This window comes from Panicum hallii, chromosome 9 (assembly GCF_002211085.1).
Source record: "Panicum hallii strain FIL2 chromosome 9, PHallii_v3.1, whole genome shotgun sequence".
Classification (NCBI taxonomy): Eukaryota; Viridiplantae; Streptophyta; class Magnoliopsida; order Poales; family Poaceae; genus Panicum; species Panicum hallii.
The window spans coordinates 8,768,564-8,786,483 of record NC_038050.1 but is presented as its reverse complement, the minus strand read 5'-3'; the positions used below and the strand labels follow the sequence as shown (position 1 = coordinate 8,786,483).

Here is a 17,920-nt window from a genome sequence, read left to right as displayed (position 1 = left end):
CTGAAAGCCGAACGACATGACATGTGTGTCCTGTTGCTAGACTGATCATGCATGTTTCTTCTCTTTCCAATTTGACTCAAGCTTCTAGTTTGTTGGTCTACGAGTCCAAGGTGATTTACTGCGGTTGCTTTTTCAACTGAAATCCGATTGGTAATCTTGTTCCCCGTCCACGACGCCTGCAAAACCAATCTGTACCTAACCCCTCTCTCGCCCGCGAAATTCCTGCCCAAGCCCTAGCAGTTTTCTATCGAGATAAGGTTGTTTCTTTCCTGCCCGGCGTAGTTTTCTTGGTGGATCAGATCGATCAGGCCAGCGGTTTAGAAGAACTGCAAGATGGCCGCACTTTTGTCGGCGCCGTCCACCGTCGCCTCAGACGCATCAACTTCCCCCTGGCTGTCTCTGCCTGATGATTTGATTCGCCTGATAGCTTCGCGGTTACTTGGCCGTCGACCTGATGGACTATGTTCGCTTCCGTGCCGTCTGCGCTGCCTGGCGATCGGGCGCCGCTGCCCCACGTGGCCACGGCGTCGGCGACCCACGCTTCCACCCTCGCCGCTGGATGATGCTTCCCGAGGGCCGTGGCCTCTACCCTGGCCACCCCAAGCTGCACGGCTACGTCCGGTTCTTCAACCTCGACACAGGATCCTTCGTCCGCGTCCACATCCCGCTGTTCGAGGACCACTGCGTTCTCGATTCCTACCAAGGCCTCCTCGTCCTGCAGCGGGACCACAACACCGCCATCCGGCTGCTCCATCCTTTCACCGGCGACATTCTTAACCTGCCACCACTCTCGACTCTCCTCCCGCAGATGCACCAAGAGCTAGCGCTCCGCGTGGATTACGACCTGCGCGACGGAAGCTTCGATGCCTCAGATCCGTCTCTACTGCTGCTACCTTCGCCGATGGTGTCGTCACCGTCCTGCTTGCATTCTGCGACCTGTTTCGTGTGGCCATCGCAACCTCACAGGACCACCAATGGACTATGTTCATCTGGTACTATGCCATATGTAGTGCGCCCTTCTCGTACCAGCGCAAGACTTACGCGGTGGATAAGTCGGCGTTGGACCGCTCAGCAAAGATTTTCCAGATAGACACACCCCTACCGGGTGAAGTGCTGCAACCCCCTAAGTTGGTCGCCACAACTAACTGCGTGCACCTATCTACTTGGTCGAGTGCGACTCTGAGGTCCTGTCCTGGTGATTGGCCATAGTGATAATCTTCGTTCCAAAATGCTAGTGTACAAGCTCGCAGATCTTGTCATGGAAAGATATATCCCCGTGACAAGCATAGGGGACAAGGCCATTTTCTTACAGAGCAGAACTCTTAGTGTCTAAGCCGAGTCATTGCCTACCGTTGTAGGTGACACTACCACATACTTCCATCCAATGGAATATTATGTTGCGCAACATCACCTTAGCAGTGGCTCCTGGTCACCAGCCATGGATCAATGCAGTTTACTTTGCACGGAACCGGGTCCATGCAGCGTCATCCAGCACATCTTTACCTGCAGTTGGAAGCATCACTGGTATATTTCTACTCTTGAATTTACAGTTTCATTCTCATTTGATATAGTAATTTTATTTCTGTGCTTACGTGTTCTTCATTACAGGAATAAAGGATTGTTTTACCGTTGGGGAAAATACAATGGCAGATGGCTTCGGTGGCCGGCGGTGAACGGGGAGCTCCGTCATGGGGTTAGTCTCGATCGGACGCACTATTTATTTGCTAGTACTGTGCTAATATACATGCTTTTGTTTTGTGTAACGGACTTGTATTCTTCTTCCCCAATGTGTTCTTTATTTATTCTTAGTCGAAAGCTGAAATTCACTGTCGCCGCCCATATTTGCAGTGCGATTTGTTTTAGTTTGATGAGGTTTTTCGTTTTTGTCCATGCTCTAAAAAGAAAATGGAATCAAATAAAGCTGGTATAGCCATATGGTATTATTGGCACCCATATCGCTAAGCGTTCATGGTGCTTTCTAGAAGTCTGGAAACATTTTTCTCTTAGAGAAGCCCCCTGGACTCTAACGAGTCGAGATCTTGTTCAAGCAAGCAAGAATATCTGGGCTCACGTAGTTGCTTCATGGGCTGATCACGTTAGATTTGATGATAGAGTGCACGGAGAGAAAGAGACCAATGTTTTCCTAAGCGAACTTTCAGGGCTACATGAAGCAGCGACGATGGATGCACCTTGCACCGTTATAACGTGTTGTCTCTGAGAGCTACAGGCGGCATTACTTGTTTCGTCATATATACGCATGGTTCTATATAGCTCATGGATCTGACGCTTGCTTGCTTTTATACTTTTCTCTTTGCAGGCGTGAATAATTTTAATAACCCTCGCACTGCAGAGCTGGATGGAGCCCGGACATTTTTACAGTTATGAAGCATCAATTAGATTATTTTTACTTTCTATAGTAAATGTGCTATTTTTGGGATCCGGTCGAGTAAAGCCTATCATGCCCTACGGAAAAGAGCAAAGCATATCATGATTGTGCACTGATGTAACATAAAAAAAAATGATTGTGCACTGATGTGCTGGATGTAATCGGTTTTATGTGAACACCTGCCGCGACAGGACCGTAAAAGGATATGATCCAGACTTGATGTCGTCCATCAATTCGCTAAGCTTCATATGATAGACCCTACAGCCGCTATCTGATCTGTCCAGTGGTAATTCAACGGCTTCTCGATCTTATCCTGGGTCACTTTAAATTATAGTTAAGTAAAAGTTGTGAAAAAAATGTGGAATACCATACACCCTGCATACAGCAACTCCAGAACCTTAGGTGTTTATGCTGCCTTTGCCTCTAGTAAGCTTGTAACTAGATATTTCGGGATCATTTACGGTTGCCTACATGAGGATTTCGACCGGGCTTCTTGTTTCTTTGCTCTCCGTAGTGGTTTCTCCGTTGATCAGACCAATCAGGCCGGCGATTTAATTCGAAGAAGCCGTTTGCAGCCCTTGGCAGATCGCCAGCCATGGTGAGAACCAACGGTGGTCACCCTTGGATGATGAGTAATTGACAACGTTGTGTGCATTGATGTATCTCTTGGCTTGTGATATGCAGGCGTAAGATGCGAGGAGTAGGCTTGAACTAAGGGTCCCGAGGAGTTCGGACGGGGTCATGGACGATCCACATGGTGCACGAAAAAGTAAAAGTACATGGACAGATGAAGACAGCATCGGTCAAGTTAAAAATGAAGGCGGTGGCAAGTTGGAGTAGGCTGCCCGGGCACGGGAGTGCAATTTGAATTCTAGACATCCACAAACTCCATTTGTGTGAAGGGCTTAACAGAATGTGTTGAATACTTGTTGGAGGCCGGAGCAGATGGTAATGTTCCTTCTAATGATGTGAGTTCTTACTCTTGTTTGTGCTTCGGTGTTGTAATCCTTGGAGCTTGTTAAGAGTTCTTATCACCATAATCCTATGGTTTTAGTTTATCAAGATTAATGGCATCACTAGTACTGATTTTTTCAACTTTGGATTGTTTTGATTTATAATATGATCTTATTTACATAGATTACAGGCTCTGTTTCTCTTTTTTGTGTAAACCTTACATGCACAAAATAATATCAAATGCATGAAAATCCTTACTAGGCGATGCTATTTCATTTTGTTGTTTCTCTGTGGTGTTGTTTGGAGCCTATTTTTCGTGATCCCTTAATTTCTTAAGATTTCATATTATATATCAACAGATCAGTTTGAATATTTTCCCTCGGTCTGTAAGCCCTTACATTGCGCCGGAAGAAACATGAAGGATATCATGTATAACAGCCATTAGAGCCCACCAGGTCATTGTTGGAAATGTTAGTGATTCTCATTGTGTAGTCTCAAGGAATGAACAGGTGTGATTTGTAACTTGTCAAATCTCTAGCTGAACCTTCCTTGCATCCTCTTTTCTCATAACAAATGCAATCAAGTGGTGCCGAATTGGCTAATTGCTAATCCTATTTGCATTAGTCAATTATTTTATCCATCAATCACAAACCAAGTAACCAATTTGAAAGGAACAGATTTCAAATAGCAGATCAGATAAAAATATCTTCTATTGTACTTTGGTTACTTCGCAAGCAAGTTATACATATGTTAAAATAGGCTCTGCATGTGGTATTTTCTCAAAGACCGGATATAAATATGCAAAGAAAGTATGATATGAATTAAATATTAAATTTAGTGTCTTATAGATTGGAGCACATATAAGCATCCTTGCCCTGATTCAGTATTTATTTTCATGTTAGGTCCTAAATTTTATTATATGGTTTTCTTGTCTTGGCATTTTGTGTCGAATAACTACTGCTCAAGTGTATTGTGACCACAAAGCATTGGCAAAGACGATATCATATCAATAGTCAGGTTCCTAATGGACGATGTTGCATTGCGATTTTCAATGTGATCGAAAGGGTTACAGTGTGCCATGTATTTGTAACCTTATAAAGGATGGTATCAAGGTTGATAAGGTCATAAGATTTTATTACCATTGTGGGAGTAAAAGCCAACCAGTGTCTCAATTGATAAGCCTTTGCGGAGGTACACACTCTCCTCCTCTCTTTCTCTCTTGTGAATGAAGTGTTATTTTAATCTTTGCTCCTCTCTCTCTCTAGCTTTTAGTTTCTCCTCCCCCTCCTGCAGATGGAGAATGGAAAGGATCATTGCATCCCTATTCTGGAGGTGTTATTATGCTCATACTTGCTCTATTTTACTTTGTAATTTGCCTCCATTTGCTAGCTTCTTTATCAATATTGGAATTGTAAGATTCACCAGTGAGTTGTTACTGACCAGCAAAAAGCTAACATGCAATGACTACCACTGGGTAACATTTTATCAGATACATCAATTATAATTGTTTTACAACTGTATTCTGCTGGTATTTGTTACTGTCATAGATAAATCCGCAAGCGCACGGAATAACGTTGTAGCATTTTACCTGGGAGTAATCTCGGTGTCGTATTTATATTTCTGCAGGGAATGCGGTGGTTTAAAAATTTATTAAGTTTAGAAAATATCATGATTAAATATCCAAAGTGTAAACAGGGGTAATTGATAATATGATAGCATGGTATGGCAAGAGAGGAGAAGAGCACCTCTACTTATACGTGCTCATGGGTATTGTGGTGTTGACATATGGCAACTTCCACACTTTTCTTTACAAAATATCTAACTCTAGAATTTTCTCATCCTTATCTGACCATGCTAAATATCTCATCCTAGACAATTCTTATCTTGCCATGAAGCATGGCAACTCCTCTCTCTTGTTTTTTTCAAATTCTTCTAGAACCTTCTCAAGTATGCATTGTTATTTTCAACATTGTGTGTTGCACAATTAGTTTGTCCTCGTGCTTTTAGCTTATCAATCTGGATTATATCAGTTATGTTTCCTTTTTAAAAATTATTTCTATGTTCTAATCATTAGGGTAGAGCCAACGGTGTGTTGAGTCCAAATTTTTGACTAATTATTGATAGGAGCCCAACCCATAATTGGTTGCACTTGTTATACAATTTGGTTAGGTTGGTCTAGGCTGGGACCAGAGAGTTCAGATTTGCACAAGAGACATGCCATTCGGAAATCGCATCACCTCAGCAAAGACGTAAATAATCCGTCAGCAAAGCTTAGCCTCGTCTCGGCGGCGATCACTATGGGGTACGACGGTACAGGTTGCTGCTGCTCGTGGCGCTTGTCAATGAGCTGGTGCGACTTATGCGCTGGATGTGATCGGTTTTATGTGAACACCTGCCGCGACAGGACCGTAAAAGGATCCAGACTTGATGTCGTCCATCCATTCACTAAGCTTCATATGATAGACCCTACGGCCGCTATCTGATCTGTCCAATGGTAATTCAACGGCTTCTCGATCTTATCTTGGGTCACTTTAGATTATAATTAAGTAAAACTCGTGGAAAAAAATGTGGAATACCAGGCACCCTGCATCTAGCAACTCCAGAACCTCAGGTATTTTTTGCTGCCTTTGCCTCTAGTAAGCTTGTAACTAGATATCGGGATCATTACGTACGGTTGCCTACATGAGGGTTTCGACCGAGCTTCTGGTTTCTTTGCTCTCCCTAGTGGTTTCTCCGTTGATCAGACCAATCAGGCCCGCGATTTAATTCGAAGTCGAATAACTCCAATATGGCAGCACCTCCGACCGCGCCGGCAGCCAGCACCGCCCCCCCTGGCCCCGGCCTGGGCGTCGCGCCGTTTGCGCCCCTTGGCAGATCGCCAGCCATGGATCAACGCAGCTTACTACGTGGCACTGAACCGCTCAGCGCTTTCCCCGGCTCGCCGCCATCGACTTCCTAGTACTTCGCCTCGCCTGGTGCGAGTTTTGCGCATCTCGCCGGCCTGCCACCGATGGAGACTCCAAGTGAGGACATGTTACCTGCTGCCCCCCTCTAAAAGTTTGTGAATTCCTGGCGGTTGCCCCAACGAAGGTTTCCTTCCATCTCGTGGTTCCATTTTTCTTCCTACTACTAATTTCAGGGGCTTCATGGCAGATCAGAATCAGATCAGGACGACGCACGGTGATTCAAGGATGGCCGCACCTTTGTCACCGACGGCCGATACGATGCCGGCGGCGGCGTCCCCCTGGGCGTCGTCTCTGCAGGATGATCTGATTCGCCTGCTCGCGTCGCGCTTGCTGGCCGGCGACCTGCTGGACTACGTCCGCTTCCGCGCCGTCTGCGCCCCGTGGCGATCCGGCACCGCCTCCCCGCGCGGCCAAGGCGTCGTCGACCCGCGCTTCCACCCGCGCCGCTGGGCGATGCTCCCGGAGGGCGACGGCCTCTACCCCGGCCACCCCGACCTGCGCGGCCAGGTCCGCTTCTTCAACCTCGACACGGGAGCCTTCGTCCGTGTCCGCATCCCGCTGTTCGAGGACCACTGCGTTCTTGATTGCTACGAAGGCCTCCTCGATCGTCCTGCAGCGGGACCACGACACCGCCATCCGCCTGCTCCACCCGTTCACCGGCGACGTTCTCGACCTACCACCACTCTCGACTCTCCTCCCGCAGATGCACGAGGAACTCCATCACTTATCGGCACAGGAGAATCTTCCCTATCTCAGATCCCTCTCCACTACTGCTACCTTCTCTGTTGGTGTCGTCACCGTCATGCTTGCGCTCAGTAGTACGATATACCGTGTGGTTCCATCAGTTAAGTCGTCGATCATTCTCGTTCCAGGGCACGGCTTACACGGTGGTGTATGAGTTTGGGTATGGCCGTGCAGCCAAGATTTTCCAGATTGCCACACCCCTACCAGGTGAAGTGCTGCAACCCCCAAAATTGACCGCCACATGCACTGTAGTTAAGTTCTATGGACCTGTCTTCTTGGTGGAGTGCGACTCGGAGATCCTGGTGATAGGCCATAGTGATGTTCGTGTTTCCAAGATGCTAGTTTATAAAGACTCACGGATCTTGTCGTGGGAAGGCATATCCCTGTGACAAGCATAGGAGACAAGGCTATTTTTCTAAACATGATCTGAGGACTCTTGTTGCCTCTGCCAAGGTATTGCCTACTGTTGTAGGCGGCACTATCATATACCTCAGCAGTGGCACCTGGTCGCCAGCCATGGATCAGTGCAGCTTACGTACGTGCAGGCACCGAGCAAGGTCCATGCAGCTTCGTCCATCGCATCTTTACCTGTTGCGATCCTAGGCACTGGTACGTCGTAGGTGGCTCTGATCTCTACTCTCCACCTTGTTTAATTTCTCTTGCGTTTCTTTAGTCTCAACTACAATTTTTCATTTGATCTTGTGCGAACGAGCACTGGTTAGTTGATCATTAACCTGTGCTTATGTGCTATTTACAGGAACAAAGGACTGCTGTATGGTGATAGAAATACGATGCCGGATGCCTTCGCTGGCCTGTGAAAGGGACGCTGGGTTAGTATGCTGATACCAACGCTTTTCACAAATTAATACATGCAGTGCAACTTGTCTCGTGAACTCCATTCTTCCGTTGTATTAGTATGAGGCGTTTTATATGGAAAAGAAAAATACAGTATAGAGTAAAGGTTATGCATTGACCTTGGGAAGTTGTAAAAAGTCATATCACATTGCTAGCGCGTAGTACTAGTTCTGACTTCTGAGATGGTTCGCCACACCTTACAGAAATTATTATAACTCATTTTTTCTTAGAAACCATTCAATCTAGCAGGTTAATAAGTTTCATTCAAACAAATATTGTGTTAGTTTCACTCTTGAAAACGAAAACGAAAACGTACCAGTAGGTTGATCAGAGTTCTTATGCTTCTTTTTTTAATTTTTAAGCTCCATCACATTGTCTCACAACCTTTTTTAAATGATGAAATTGATTATAATTATAGATATATTTGACATTTGACCTTTCTTTTTGTAATTGTGTCCTTTTACTATAATTGGGACCAGGCAGATATGGAGAATAAGGAGTCTATTTTTGTCTTTTTTTTAGGGAAGATAAATGAATTTATTATTAGAGGAAGGATATTGGGACTTGAGAGTTGGAACAAATTTTCAGATAAGAAAAGTAAGAGCATGTTGTATGCATGTTTTGCCCATGTGCAACTACACGAATAGTGATTGGTAGATAATTGCAAATGTCGTCCAATTTTGATTTATAGGAGCCAATTGTGTATAATTAATACCATGTATTGTCCCCTAAAAAACATGTACCTGTATTTAGCATATGATGATCAACGTTTACAAATATTCCCTCAAGTTGATGAGGTAAAATTAGGTTTGTACTAAGTTAATATTTTTTTAACTTTGACTATGAATATAAAAAAATAGACTGTCAATGTAAAAGTGATATTACTAGATTCGTTGTGAACCGAACTACCATAACATACGCAAATCATCTTAGAAATAATATTGGTTAAAAATAAAAATATTTGAATTAGAACAAATCTAAACGTAGTTGTATTCTAAGAAGGAGCATTAACTAGATAGTGTCACTGTCAGTGGTTGAGGTTGACAGAAGGCCCATCCCATCTCAGATTTTTCTCACCAAAGTCGCTGGAGAAAGCAACGTTTATGTCCTGCAAAAAGTGCAACCTGCTGCTATTGGTAGCAATCGCAACGCAAGGTATATCAGTCTCGAACCCATCAGACGCCTCATCACAAGTTAGATAGGGCAGCGCATCTACCCGACCACAAAGCAGCCTTCCACTCTCACGGTCTCGCCTGTTTCTCCTCGAACAGTTTGTGTCAGTGTCACACACTAACCGCGTATATAAACCACGACACATGCTTCGCAACTTCACACAACTCCCCCCCACCTGGTGAACGACACGGCACGTACTCGTCGTGCACTAGCTCCGATGGCTCAGCGCCGGCAGCGCGGCTTCCCTCCGGTCACCAGGCCGTGCCTGGCCCTCGCCGTGGTGGCCCTGATGTGCGCCGCTTCCACCACCACGGCGCAGCCGCAGCCACCGCCGCTGCCGCTGCCACTGCCGCAGCCGACGACGACGACGGCGGCGCCCGGGGTGCCGAGCCTGCCGGCAGCGTGCCCGCCGGCGCGGGCTACCCTGTCGCCGTGCCTGGGCTTCTTCATCGGCAACTCCTCGTCGCCGCCGGCCGAGTGCTGCGCCCAGATCCGGGCTATGTTCCAGTCCCAGGCGCCGTGCCTCTGCGCCGCGATGGCGTCGGGGCCCGCCCAGCTCGGGCTCGGGTCCGCGCTCGGCCAGCTGCTGCCCAGCTCGTGCGACCTGCCCGCCAACGCCTGCTCGGGGCAGGGGACCGCGAGCGGTACCCCGGCTGGTCCAACGACGCCGGCGCCAGGGTCAGGCGCAACCTCCGCGGCGGCGCCGGAGACTGGGCCGACCGGTGTGGACCCGGCCGCGGCAGCTGGTGCCGGTGCCGGTGGAGTCAAGTCAGTTCCAGGCGTGCTTGACTCGGGAGCTGCAGCAGCAGGCTACCGCGGCGTCTCTGCTGCCGCTGCCCTGGTGTCATTGGTCGTTGCTTACATTTTCTGATGTGGTTATGTACTATAGGGATTGTTGTGATGTCGTCGTGCGTGTCCATGGTTCGTACATTCAGATGTGGATTTGTGTTTCATGCTCTGTGCTTGTTGCCAGATGTGACCAGTGACCGCACACCGCACGTGCTGCGTGCCAGGAGTTTAACGTCTGTTACATCGTGAGCTCTAACAACACGATTGCAGCCCATCGAACACAGCTGTCACTGAATTTTAAGATACAACAACTTATATATTTGTATCATTTTGGTCCAACAAGTAGCAAAACATATAAATAGATACATGAACTTGTTAAATATGTGCATATACGTTCATGTTACACTATGTAACTGTATTTTACCAACATCACGTGGATGGCTTTACGCATGTAACCCCTACACCTATCTATTTTATTGTTCCGTTCGAGGTTTCTGCTTCCGTTTTAATCATAAATAGATCGTTTTGAGGCAAGCAGGTAACCATCGGTTTGAGGCTTCTATTAAAAATATGATTTCAACACCATCTAGTTTGTTCACTACGTGTACAACTTTGTTTTTCAAAGGTATTTAAATAATATTTATTACTAAAGTTCTGGCATGTATTTGTGTTACGTGTTGTTTCAGTGTCTGAGATATACTATTTAAGTTTTCTATTGAATTAGAAAAATATGACATATAAATGAGCTGCAATAATATATATTTGGTTTGACCAGGGCATGATCCCGTAGATCGCATCTAGGCCAACAAAATCCCGATGACTCCTGATCAACATGCATCTACCAGTATGTACTTAGTATACTAAAAAGTCCACTTGTTAGGTCGCTACAGATCGAATCCAAGGACATATAATATAAATGCTAACATGAAACAAAGGATATAAAGCAACGTTAAGCAATACCCGTAGTGTAGATATATAGATGCTCTAGAGCGTAGGCGTACAGGGAAAGCCACTTATATTTCAATTGTTTTGTAGGTATGCACTAGTTTTTAGCATTTTTCTACAAAAATCACATCCAAATTCCCTTGGCACTAATAGTGGCGAGAACATTTTATAATAATTAGCCAGTGCAAAAGATTTATAAATAATTTAATTTGTGTTTAATTGGGACCTCCGATTTCCTTTTTCCCCGGCCCCTCTATACAGCCCTCTATGTGGAGGATTTTTTTAATAAGGACGTTGCATGTATAGTTAAGATTTTGATGGAAAGAGAGAACAAAGATAGGGGGTTATGCGCATAAAAAGATCCGCATCACTTGCCACGGTGTCAAAATACAGCAACACACATAGAGTACAATGACCGTACATGCTGCACATATTTAACAAGTTTGTGTATCCGTTTGCATGTTTTGCTACTTTTTAGACCAAAGTGATGCAACCATACAACTTGCTGTACCGGGGATGTAATTTACTCGAATTTTAATGTACACAGGTTATTGCAGTTCATGAAATGAACATATGGCTGCAATTAAACCTCAATATAATGAATTTCACACAAACGTGAATTGCTCTCCAGAAGCTGCATGTCTGAGTTATTCGGCTGTTAATTCGGTTGCATCGCCTTCAACGGCTGCAGCCTTAGACTGCAAGAGGATGGTATATATGAGTATGAACGAAATTCAGTGTTACACGGGACCAGCCGCGTATCAGGAAGAAGTATCATTTCCAGTGGCACTAGTGAACGAAAACTGAAAAAGCAACAGACAAACAACGAAGAGTACAAGCGCCAAATTTAGGGACGAGCCTCCTCTGCAGTACTGCAGAGGAACACTGCACTACTGTAGAGGAACCGTTTCCAAATTTAGGAAGAGCTACGAGCCTCTCAACACATTCCGGAGGGCGAAATGGGCCGGCCGCATTTGCTCGAGGCCGGCGCACGTCGCCGGCGGTGATGAGGTGAGTCGCTTGTCCCGGCCACCGCGGGAGCGCGGCGCACAGGCAAGCCGCTGTCAGACTAGCGCGCTTGATAGGATAGCTAGCTCCTCATTGTGTTTTCCATGTGAATGGCCTTGTCTTCCGGGGAAAATGCCCAGCTATTTGCGCATGATTTTAGTTGCTGCCTGCACGCAGGTCGCGTTTTTATTTCACGGGAATTGCCTAGTGCCTCTACCTACACGCGACTCACACCAGCGACACCACCAACCTACTCTGGTCTGGAATCGTTTCAGCTTCCAAACAGGTTGTCGCGCCCAAGAAACTGAACCTGCTGGCAGGGTGCACAGACCAGATCACCAAGTAAAGAAGCCAGCCATATGCATCCAAGGTGACCATCAAGTCCAGCTCTGAACTATCCATCGCCATCTTGATTGACTCCAGTAGCAACAGAGCCAGTTGGAGGGGAAAAGAAACCATTGGGACCGAGCACACAAAAGTGACCGAGCTGATCACCAACCTGGCAGGGCTTAGGTCAACACACCCACACACAACCAGATTCTGGAATGCAAGACGGGACCTGCTCTTCTCACCATCTCATGGAGTCATGGAGGCGGACAGAGACGTACATTCTCCGGTCCGCTCACCGATAAGCCTCGCGAGGAACCCCAGGTCGCATTCGCGGCGTGCAGACCAGTAGGAACTCACGCTCCAAAGCGAGTTAGATAGACCGGCCCATCCACCTGGTGAGGCAAGCTCACGTTTTCCCCCATCCCGCCCCCATTTTTTCGCAACCGTCCGCCGCATTATAAACCACCGTCGCCTCTTGAGATCCCCCTCCGCGTCTCGTACAGTACAGCCGCGCCGCCTCGTCTCGTGCAATCGCGTAGCCGTCGTACGTCCTTGCCGCCGAAGACAGCCCCGCTGCGTGCCGCCATGGCGTGGCGGCGGCTCCAGGTGGCTGTGGCTCTCGCCCTCGTCGTCGCGGTCACGGCGGCGACGCTGTCCTCGGCGCAGCAGGCGGCGGTGCAGCCGGCGGCGGCGTTCCCGGCGCTGCCCAGCTGCCCGCCGGCCCCGCTCAGCCTGTCCCCGTGCATCGGCTACGTCTTCGGGGTCGGCTCGGCGACGCTCACCGCCTGCTGCTCCCAGCTCCGGAGCTTCCTCCGCGCGCAGGCGCCCTGCCTCTGCGCCGCGTCCAAGCTCGCGCCCAGCCCCGTCGGCCTGCTCCTCGGCCAGGCGCAGACCATCATCCCCAACGTCTGCGACCTGCCCAACCCATGCGACGGTACGTTGCGCGTGCGCCGGTGTGCGGCGCATTGCCGCAGCCACTGCTGTCAAAGTGCCCACCAGTGTTGACAGGTTGCCATTGCTTGTGACGATACAGATGCCGCCGCTGGCGACGGCGAGGGCTCGGCGCCGGCGGCAACCTCCACGCCGTCGGTGGCAGGCACTGCGCCTCCGTCGTCCGAGACGACGACTCCGGCAGCCACCACGCCTGCGACTGACCCGTCGTCGGGCACGCCGGCGGCCGATCCAGATGCGTCAGGAGCGCCGCCGCAACCGGCCGAGGATTCTCCTGCCGCAGCAACGGCGCCGGCCGGCGCCGGGTCGAAGCTCCCGCAGCTGTTGCATGCAGCAGGCGCCACTAGCTCCAGAGTCATGGCTGCGGGCACTGTGTTCGTCACCGTGTTTCTCGCTTCAGTTGCCACCATGTATGTGTAGCTGTAACCTGCTAAGCTATTGCAAGTTTGCAACAGCAAATGTACTGATGTAACATGTGATGTGATACAGTATAAGTTGAAACTGCACCCTGTTTTGTGCAGTTACAATAAAAAGTTTATTCTAGAGAGTCTACAGTTTAGAAGCTGGCCCCGGAGATCGAAGGATGGTAGATGTTCACGCATCAGGCCATTGCTTACATTACAAAGAGCAGCAGAAGCAGAAAATTATTTAAAGGAGTTCAACATCCAGTGCCAATGTTTCTCGTACTTGCTCAGAAAATGACACAAGCATTAAAACATTATATCTTCAGCAACATAGAGAGGCACCCAGACTTGTTTCAAGAAATTCATTCGCGACTTGCAAGCAATCACATATACTTGCCAAGAAAGTTGTAAGTTAACAGCTACAGTACAATGTTACAATTAAACAGAGCACATGGTAGCCTAATCTAGTATACAAAAGATGTAATCTTGGTGGGTGTAGCTTCCAGACACGACGTTCTGCCATCTACTGTCTGGACAATGGATTGCTTTTATCCTTAGTATTCAGCAAGCATAAAGCCTCCAGCTCAACATAACATTTGGGTCTTTAATAGTCCACTGAAAAATGACATTGAGCAGAAAATTTTAGTCATACACAGACAACATATCCAATCCTGTTAGAACTCAGCTGTGAAATTCAACAAGAGCTCAGGATCTTCATTGCGGTAAAAGAGAAATCAGAAAGCTTACATGATCACAGTTATGGTACACATGTTGCTTCAATTATGTGCGTGCCCGCATAAATTCCTCCAAGCGCTCCCATACCTCAAGAGCAGCTGTCCTGTCTTGATGCCTTTTATTTTTGCTTATCTGCAGCATAACACAACCATGTTGATGTAAGCATTTGCGGAACTGAATTTGATTGAAACCAAGAAAACTTCAGATTTTATCCCATGCTCACAGATATGATTTTCACATTCCACTGTTTGACCACCTTCGCTGCCTCCACACTATCATCTTCGAAGCGCACATAGAAACCAATAACTGAGGAAAGTTTCAAGATGTTAGATCACATGAATAGTGTGCCATATCATGCTGCATGAGAAACAGAACAATCTAGAGTTCCCTTCTTTGCACTCAATGCAGCATTCTTACCAAGTTAATCATATCCTGAAATGCAGCAATACAATATCAAGAAAACTTTGAAGCAAATATAGAGTAGTCGAATATAACAGAATATGGTGATCTGAACTAACAGTTGTTAAAGCGTTCCTCCAGTATTAAGAGAAAAAATCCTATTAAACATTGAAAAAAAAACAGATGTGCATCTCTATTTGCCACTAATAAGTTTAAACTTCCCTATCTGCCATCAAATATAACTTTCAACCCTTATGTGCCGCTACCGTTGGTTCCGTTAGCCATTGCCATCACATTTCTGTTTGCACGTCAGTTTTTTGTGCTAATGACCATACTACCCTCCAATATCTGGTCACACCTCTAAAAAACGGCAGCATCTCCCCTCTCTCTTATCCCGTTCGAATCAGGCATGTCCCCTCTCCCCATTTGCTCCTCTTGAAAGCCTAGATCGAGGATTAGGCTCAGATCGGATGGAGATCTCATGTCACGTATGAGGAGTGCTGCAGTCTTTCACAGCTGAGGGTTGGGAGAGGCATGCCAGTGGAGGCGTTGCTCGACGCGGGCAGAGAGCTCTGAGAAGGCGTGGTGTGGCCAGGGAGCTGAAGACACAGCAAGGGCGAAGCGGAAGGTGCGGGACGAGCGGAGCGGATGCTGCGACTCTGCACGGCCTGAGTGGAGGTGCCGCAGCAAGGGAATGGCAAATCCAGCAGCAAGCCCTTGTCATACATGGTTCCCAGAAGGGTAAGAACCCTCACCTCCATGTGTTTCTTTTGTAGAAAAGTGCCATCCATGCAGTAGTATGTCGATGCTTTGTACCACTTTGATTCACAGGATGGATCTCAAATCAAGTTATTTACTAGAAATCAAACTTCTTGGTAACCCCAAAAAAAAATAGGAAGGATTGCAGTGCTTTTATTGTTGAGAAGTTTTTAGATTCTGACACAATAAATTTTGAGGACTTTGTCAACTGGATGGTAGAGAAATAGCCACCAGGTTATAAGGAAATTATTCATGTTCACTACTACGATGATGAATTGAAAACTTTTACCCAAGTTACAATAGATCAAGAACTGCAGTTACTGTTTCACAGACATAGTGAGAGTAAGGTTGCGCCAGTCTATTGCATACCGTGATCCCTCAGAACCATATCAGCCAATAAGCCAGCAACTCACAAGGAAGAAAGGACAGCACAAGTGCCCTATCTATCAGGTCAATGGGCATCACTGGCACAAATGCAAGAAAGGTGACCCAGACATTGCTAGGCTGAAAGTTAGATTCGATGGCAGATGAGGAAGTTTAAATTTTCAGTGGCAAATAGGGAAGCACATCTTTTTCCGATAGCAAATAGGGAATTTTCTCCAGTATTAAATAGATAGACCTCTTACAGAAAAGGGTGGATGGTAATGTTCAGTGGTTGTCACCAAAAGAGAAGAGGGGAAAATCACATATAGTGCAAAGAAGCTAAACAGGGAAGTTCAACTAGTACATGTTACTATTAATTTCCGAAGCAGCAACAAACACAGCAGAAAATACTAATTTTTTGATCAAAGCCAATCGTGAAACAAGCCTTTTTAACTCAATTGTGATAACAAGGTAAGCTCCTAACGAAATGACATCAAAGCTATCGTGTCCGGTAATACATTCAAATGAAGCTACATGCCTAAATTGCAACCACAATGTAGCAACAGGACCGTGTCAAACAGATTGCAAATGCTTCAAGCATGGCATGTAAAAATAAAGGGTCAAGAGCCCACACCTCTGTTGAAGATCTCTACATGGTCCTTGAAGGGCCAGTCCTTGAACTGCCATTCCTTGCCGAGCACAAACACGCCCACCACCCGCCCCCAATCGTCCGACTTGAGCGAAGCCGGCTTGTCCCTTACCTCGAATGAGACGGCACCCCCAGCCGCGCCCGCCCTCTCCGCACGAATCAGCTTCTTCTGCACCGTGACGCTCTCCGGCTTCCCTCCCTTGGTCGCCCGCATCCTCTCCTCGCTGGGCACGAACACCCCGTCCTCGAGGAACTCCTTGACGTTGTAGATCGTAATCAGCGTCTGCGAGGCGCTGGGCACGAGGATGATGGGCACGACGCCGTCGCCCAGTGCCCTGTCCACGACCTTGGGCTTGGCGAGGGCCGCCGCGCCGGCGCCGGAGTCGGTGCGGGAGGAGGGCGCGGCGTCCTTGCCGCCGCCCTTGCGCTGCTCGTCCTGGCGGCGCAGGGCGGCCTGGAAGACGGCGAGGAAGTCGCGGCCGCGGGCGTCGAGGAGCGCGTTGCGGTCCTTGAATGGCCGCTCGAGCGCGCGGATTTGCTTCCCCGTGGTGGCCTCGTCGGCGGCCGCGGGGTCCTCGGGCGGCGGCGAGGGCGGGTGGAGGTGGGTCTCCGGCGGCGCGAAGGCGGAGGGGAGGAGCGGGTCGGCGGAGGGGAGCGAGTTGTGGCCGAAGCGGAGGAAGTCGAGGAAGGTCTTGCGGTCGGGGAGGGAGACGGGCGGGATGCGGCGGAGGCGCGCGGCCTGGATGAAGTCGGTGTGCTTGAGGTCGTGGTGCTGCGCGAGGAAGACGGCGGCGGAGAGCGGGTAGGGGCGGCTGGACTGCTTGGAGGTGAAGGCGGTGGGGGTGTTGGCCGGGAAGGTGTAGTCAGAGCCGAAGAGGATGTCGTCGCCGGAGAAGATGATCTTGTCCAGCTCGTTGCGGGCGGCGTAGTCGCGGAGTACGGAGAGGGGATCCATCGCCGCCGCCGGCGACGCCCGCTGCCTCTGGGTTTGGGTTTTGCTGCCTCGCGGTTTCGGCTAGATGGATGGATCTGGCTCGCGGCGTCGGGTCGGGGGCATCGGAGGAACACGAATTCGAGGAACACTGACGACGACGAATTGCTTGCGTGCGTGCTCGGCCTAACTATTCAACCCACCAACGTAATTGGGCTGGGCCCGATGTGTAAGATAAACTCGTTTATAATCACTTCCAGGCCTGCCTGTGACTTAGAGAGAACAGCTAGTAATCTCGAAGAAACAACGATGAGATCTCTATAAACCATTCATGCACCAAAACGGGCAGCCAGCGTGGCCACGTCACGGTCTATTACCAGCCGTTGGATCGGCTGGATACAACCCAGATCTTGCGAGTTCTGGTTATTTTGCAAAAATACTCTCGAACTTTAGATAAATTAACATGCAGTCTGGCCTCCAATTTCAAATAATTTTACGAAAAAATTCATAACTTTTCTCAAAATCAACCCCAGTCCAACCTTCTAGTTTAGAGCAATTTGCAAATAAAATTATTAATTT

General features: G+C 48.1%; 3 protein-coding genes and 2 pseudogenes across 3 annotated transcripts; 4 read left to right on the top strand and 1 right to left on the bottom strand.

Moving 5' to 3' along the window:
- Window positions 1–333: 333 nt before the first annotated feature.
- On the top strand, window positions 334–2,323 carry LOC112872715 (annotated as a pseudogene).
- Window positions 2,324–6,564: 4,241 nt separating this feature from the next.
- Window positions 6,565–7,204, top strand: LOC112872714 (annotated as a pseudogene).
- Window positions 7,205–9,254: 2,050 nt separating this feature from the next.
- LOC112877447 (non-specific lipid transfer protein-like 1) lies at window positions 9,255–10,162 on the top strand. The gene has a single exon (XM_025941759.1). The coding sequence runs from the start codon at window positions 9,296–9,298 to the stop codon at window positions 9,947–9,949; it is 654 nt and encodes a 217-aa protein (XP_025797544.1). The 5' UTR covers window positions 9,255–9,295; the 3' UTR covers window positions 9,950–10,162.
- Window positions 10,163–12,673: 2,511 nt separating this feature from the next.
- On the top strand, window positions 12,674–13,648 carry LOC112877710 (mucin-7-like). Its single transcript, XM_025942067.1, has 2 exons — window positions 12,674–13,084; window positions 13,184–13,648. Exons 1-2 carry the CDS (start codon window positions 12,736–12,738, stop codon window positions 13,519–13,521), a joined length of 687 nt encoding a protein of 228 aa, XP_025797852.1. The 5' UTR covers window positions 12,674–12,735; the 3' UTR covers window positions 13,522–13,648.
- A 152-nt stretch (window positions 13,649–13,800) lies between these two features.
- Window positions 13,801–17,505, bottom strand: LOC112877709 (protein CDC73 homolog). The gene is made up of 4 exons (XM_025942065.1): window positions 16,396–17,505; window positions 14,464–14,546; window positions 14,253–14,372; window positions 13,801–14,120 (listed from the first exon to the last, which is right to left on the bottom strand). The coding sequence occupies exons 1-3, from the start codon at window positions 17,363–17,365 to the stop codon at window positions 14,286–14,288; spliced, it is 1,140 nt and encodes a 379-aa protein (XP_025797850.1). The 5' UTR covers window positions 17,366–17,505; the 3' UTR covers window positions 13,801–14,120; window positions 14,253–14,285.
- Between the last annotated feature and the right edge of the window lie 415 nt (window positions 17,506–17,920).